At 23.4% G+C, this 6,280-nt stretch overlaps 1 protein-coding gene across 2 annotated transcripts; it reads right to left on the reverse strand.

The window, feature by feature from the left end:
* Nucleotides 1-375: 375 nt before the first annotated feature.
* Nucleotides 376-5,027, reverse strand: LOC126899214 (uncharacterized). 2 transcript variants are annotated; one of them, XM_050673818.1, is made up of 3 exons: nt 4,403-5,027; nt 4,129-4,330; nt 376-1,212 (listed from the first exon to the last, which is right to left on the reverse strand). In XM_050673818.1, the coding sequence occupies exons 1-3, from the start codon at nt 5,013-5,015 to the stop codon at nt 414-416; spliced, it is 1,614 nt and encodes a 537-aa protein (XP_050529775.1). In that variant the 5' UTR covers nt 5,016-5,027; the 3' UTR covers nt 376-413. The 2 variants fall into 2 exon arrangements, with proteins under 2 accessions (XP_050529775.1, XP_050529774.1); XM_050673817.1 differs by having other exon boundaries at nt 4,129-5,026.
* Nucleotides 5,028-6,280: the final 1,253 nt, after the last annotated feature.

A 6,280-nucleotide genomic window follows, 5' to 3' on the forward strand; every position in this document is an offset into this window, starting at 1 on the left:
TACTTGTCCTTATTATTCTAAAACCTTGGAATCTACAACCCCCATAGAACTTCGTTGCTCAAGAATTGATCTAATCCCTACACATCCAAACTTTGTAAGAACTGTAACATCATTACACTCTCATTTAAATTATTACAAGTTTTAAAGATTAATTTTTGAATGATTTTTTAAACTAAAATATTAATTTAGCACAGTTAATGGATGATGAGCTTAATCCTCGAAATCCTCTTAAATAAGCCATTGAATAAAAGTAACAAAATATTCTCTAATTATTTTTTATTATGTGAGAATTTATTTAGAATAATTGTGTTATCCTGAATTTAGAAATACCAAGCGCATGATATACATTTAAAAAGTAAATACACTAAATCGATTTATGTTGTTTATTCAATATATTTAACATATCGTATATGTTATATTAAATTTTTATAATTTGTATTTTCATAATCGGTTTTAATAATATTTTTGCAAAATGTATTCATATATTCACAAATAAAATGAAAAATAGGAAGTTCTTTGTTAAATGAGTTTCTTTTTTCATAAATTGAAGATTTTAGTGACTGCTTTGTTGGCAATTTACTTATAAATTCACAAATGTTTGTTGTACAATATCTATATTCAAATTCTAATCTTTTTTTTATTATCAACTGTGATTCTTTTATTCGTTCGAATACTGATATTGCTTCTTCTTCATTCAATTTTGACTTATTGTCACATTCATTATAATTATAAACTTTAATATCGTACAAATATTTTGTTAGAATACGATCTACTCTTATTAAACTATTTAAATCCTTAGAAATCTCACAAATAGATATTTTTTTTAATTTGGCCAATACAAAGAGTAAACTTTGTACCATATTAAGAGACAAATATATTGAATTACGGAGTTCATTTACACATTCAACAAATTGATTAATAAGACTACGAAATCGTACTGATTTACACGAATCATTAATCATGGACAAAATGACGTAATAGTTTTTTAATATTTCGACATACCTACATCTCAATAACTGTTCTAAATATTTTTTTTTTTGTTTCAAGTTAGATGTGTTTACTTTATCTTGAAATAAAATTCGTGCGTTTTTTTTTGTACCATTTTCCAAAATAAGGTTTATATTATCATATTGTTCAAAATTGAAATTTGTGAATAATTGATTTAATTTGGAAATACAATATTCTTCAGAAACTAATAATGGTAACACAAGCCTATAAATATAAAACAAATTAATTTTTAATATTCTGAAACATAAGTTCGTAACTAGAATATTCTACCAAACTAAACTAAAATTTATTTCTATATTCTTAAACCTATTGCTGACATGAAATTATCACGTGTAAACCAAGTCATCGAATTAATAAACCAGCAAATTTTTCGATAAAATAAAAATAATATTGATGATTATTTTTGGTTTCTATTAGGTACATGTTTCTCTTAATTTATTAATCATAATGTTTTTTTCATGTTCACCCATTATACTTTATAGGGGTGTCAATATAATTTTTTTAAATAGCAATATACATAATTAACCAACTTATTTCTTAGATAATGTTGTTGAGTTATTAACAATTTAACTTTATGGTAGTAGGCGAGGTGCGGGTGCTGCTATTGTTATCAACAGACATTTCCATAGACTCCTCCTTCACTTAAGTATAAGAATGTACAAAAATTTCTGGTCATCGACTACTCATTTTCTTGATGTATGTTTATGGGTTATGTATATTAATTATGTATGCTGCCATTTGAAAAAATAATATTGACACCTCGTAAGGTATAATGAATATGAAAATTACTTTATGGTTAATAAAATAAAAAAATAAAAAGTTTAAAAATTATTTTGGAGGATAAATAGGTTAAATTTCAAAAGTTCAAAGGCAAAGGCCACCCTACTGTATACATACAAGGTGATTTATAATGCATGTTATCCCCAAGTATTTCGTTTATGAATAATTTTTTTATAGAATATACTAAATACCATTTATTTTATAAAGAATAATAAATGATATTAGTTAATTGTGATATACAACTGTTTTTAAGGGTAACTTTCAAAAGTTACCAAATAGGACCCCACGTAAATTTTATTACATTTGATAGAGAATAAACTAAATAAATTTTTACTCTTAAACATATAGTATTGTAAAATTACTTTTTGAAAAATAAATGTTAACTCGTTCAATGTTAAAGATTGTTTAATCAACTTTTATGCTTTCAATTTGTTTTAAAAAGTTATCATCATTTCAATATTGTATACTAGGCTTCGTCTGAGACCTGGTGCCCTACGAGCCTCACGTGCGTAAGCCTCTTTGGGGCGTCCCTATAAGTAGGCCACTAATTTTGATAAGAGTACCTGGATATGTTAAGTATTTTGTAGGAAAAATATTACATCAGAAACAGTGCAACAAAAATACATCAAAAATATAATAAATAAAATCATGAAAATAGTAAAATGTATGGATATAAGGTTGGCGTATTATTACTGAGGCCGTCATTTGGGACGTATTTAATTCTTACTTTGGTAAACATGCTATAATTATTTTTTTGTAAAAAATCAAAGCGATAAAAATAAAAGGTCAATAGAGCTATATTTTATAGAAGTTGGTCTAAAAAATATATTGATAATGCTGGTTCAATGGGGGCAATTGCCCATATCACTCTTAAATACGCCCCCGGTATATAAAATAATTAATAATAATTATTTTTTTTAATATTATAGAAAAAAAAAATTGAAAAATTTGATAGGTTATTGATAATTTTTTTGGTTACAGTGATTTGATATTGTACAGCATAGTTGTATTAGACTTATACATCATATATGAGATAAATAAGATTATTAATACTATATTTTTTAATAATGTATGTACAAACTTATATACTTATAACTGTGCTAAAATTCATATATAACTTATCAAACATTTCTCGATAAAATATACAAAATATATTGCTATGCGCTAATGCAAAATTTAATTTTTAAATTACGTATTTATTATACCGATTAAATCTAGCTATTTTTCTTATAATCTACAGTTCTTTATCAAAATCTATTTTATTCATCGGAATCATACTATTAAAAGCTATTTTACATGCTGTGGTTGTACGGAATGTATCTAAACGTTTCTGTGTTTTTCCTATAAATTTCAATATTTCGATCCTTCTCTACTATTTTAACTAATAAATCCAAAAAAAAAAATTCCCTCTACTTCCTATACGTGTGTGAATTTAATCATGGGTAACAATAATTTGAATGTCGTATGAAGACCTCTGTATTAAAATCTTTGTTTAAGACAGCAAAAATATCATCTATATACTTAACCCAAATTTTTGAAAAATCACCATAGGTGTGCTTTAAATTTGTTTCAAATCTACTCTAGAAAAGTTCTCCTAAAAATGGTGATAGCGGATTTGTCATTGCTATGCCCTCAGTTTGCTCATAAAATTTATTATAAAACTAAAAAACATTTTGACTTATACATAACATTGTTAAATTAATAGGCTCATATTTTATTCTGTTTTATGTTTTGTTACTTTATTTATCGAAATACTCGGAAATAAGGCTACTATTTCAAAAGAAATTAACCTATCATTATTCTGAATAGTATACCTAGATAATTTTTAAACTAAGTCAATATTATTTTTAGTTAAAAAGCTATCAAATTTTTGAATGGATGAAAATACCCTTACTAAGTTTAGCCAAATGGTAAGTTGGTATATTATTCGATATAATAGATCTTATTTTATTTCGTATTATGTATTTTTGATAAAAATAAAGTTTAGGTATTTATGGGCTTAAAATTTTAATAAAAAACATTCACTTTTCTTCAAATGCTAATCTTGAACTTTTGATAACATTTGTAGCCTCCTTTTACTTAATGGATTCTTTTTTATTTCATAATTTCTATATAAACATACATATAAATCAAGCATATAAGCTTTACAATTGTTATATTAAACAACCCATAAGCTTGCTACTATTCAATCCATTATTTAACATTTATTTTGTAGCCATCTTTAACAGTATTATAAAAAATATCTATAAAATTATACTAAGTATTCCATTTGAACCAAAAGCGATCATTTATAAAAAATCTATTAAATTTAATAAGGAAATATCTATAAAAATATCTTACCCAGGTTCAATAGGAATTAGTAATAATCTAAAGCCATAAGCTTCATTCTCCCGTTTATTTGCTTCGGTAAACAATTTAATACATTTATCAAGGATAAAATCGTAAACATTTTTGTCGTTAAATTGAAGAAACATATATTCTTCATTGTATTTTGTCAAACAATCTTTTTGAACGTATTGATTGTATACCATTAAAAAATTATCTAAAAATGACAACTTTGATAAAATTTTATTCATTCCATTTAGAAAATGTTTAACATTCAAAAACTGTTTACATGCTTCATCTATATCTAATTCGCCATTAGTTTTTTTATATATTGAATGATCTGGTAGTGTCGTTGATAAAGTATAGAAATAAACTTCTTTAATTTCATTAACTACAGTACGTTGACCTATGTATTTAGGAAATACTCTTTTAATTTCCAAATTTTCAATAAAGTTCATAACTTCGTATAAAGTTCCAAACATAATTTTTGAATTTTTAATTACATCTTGAATTGATTTAATGCATTCAATAAATAATCCATATGATTTTTTATTGTACTTGTTTTCACAAAAATCTATAATTTTTATTGAAAGATTTTTAAAAGTGTACAGATATTTAGCATATCTATGATTAATTAAATCTAAGACTCTGTCAAATATACTTGTGAAATTATAGTCGTTAAATTCATAATTAAAGATTATTTCCAATTTTTCATTTGAATCATAATTTAAGCTAATATTTTTAATTGAATTCCATTCTTCTTGGAGACGATTATGAAAAATTATATGTTTTGCTACTTTAAATAAATATGATTTATAATCAGAGATACTACAATGATTTGCCGAAATTAACAATAAGTACAGTAAAATAAAAATAATTGAGCTATAAGATTTTAGATTCATTTTTTAATGCAAAGAGTATAAAATGAAATGTAAGTAATGTTAGTAAAACTTTATAAGTAATTTTATTTGTTTTATTGTTCAGGTTTTTATTAACAGTTTAAATACAAATTTCAAAAATTAATGTGAGTTTCTTATACTTATCATTTATTTTTTGTGGTGAATTACTTGATTTATTGTTACATAATAAATTAATTTTTAGTTTAATAAATGTTTAATAAAACAACTTTTGTACTTGTAAAAAAAACTGATATAACATATTTAAAATATTTTTTATTTACCTCTTGATAATTTATTTCTTTTAATAGAAAGAGATATAATTAACTAACCTAGTTATTAAAAAAAAATTATTATTTTTAATTTTTTCAAAATAATAATTGACAATTTTTTTAAGCTTTATAGTTATTATTTTTTTATTAACTTTGATGTTAGTTATCAACATTAAGACAAACTAAAGTTNTTTTTATGTACTATAAAATGAAAAAAAAAATTTGTCCCGACACTTTTTCTTCTACATTTAAACGGCTGCCGTAGTTAAAAAAATACTATTTTTGTGTTAAAATTTCCGTTTTTAAATTTTCAACTTAAAAATTCTATAACTNATTTTCGATTTTAAATTTTCAACTTAAAAATGCTATAACTTTTTGAAAAATGTATATATCAGCACAAATTTTTTTTTCTAAATACATTATAAGTACATCTTTCATTTGACATACTTTTTATTAAAATTGGACAATTTCCCCTTATATAGGAGGCGTTTAAAACTTGAAATATTGTAAAAAACATAAATCGTTTTCAACTGAACTTTTGAAAATGTTCCGGAAATTAAACATATATCAAATCAAAGTTTATGTTATATACTATCAAATAAAAAAAAAAAAATTGTCCCGACATCTTATCTTCTATGTGCAAATTGCTGTCGAAAATTTAAAAAAATGTAATGTTTGCGATAAAAATTACCTTTTTTTTTTGTACTTAAAACTTCCACAACTTTTTCAAAAATGAACAAATAAAAATAATATTTTTTTGTATTAAAACCTTAGATATTTCCCTATCATTTGATATAATTTTTTTTGAAAATCTAACACTTATTTTGCTCACTGGGGGGATTTAAAATAGTAACTTTTTTACAAAAAATAACTTTTTCAACTTAATTTTTGAAAATGTTCCGGAAATATTGCGTCCTTTAAACATATATCAAATTAAAGCTTATTTTATGTACTATAAAATGAAAAAGAAAATTTGTCCTGACGATCTATCTTCTATGC

The sequence above is a fragment of the Daktulosphaira vitifoliae genome, unplaced genomic scaffold (assembly GCF_025091365.1).
Source record: "Daktulosphaira vitifoliae isolate Bord-2020 unplaced genomic scaffold, ASM2509136v1 Scaffold_2, whole genome shotgun sequence".
Lineage (NCBI taxonomy): Eukaryota > Metazoa > Arthropoda > Insecta > Hemiptera > Phylloxeridae > Daktulosphaira > Daktulosphaira vitifoliae.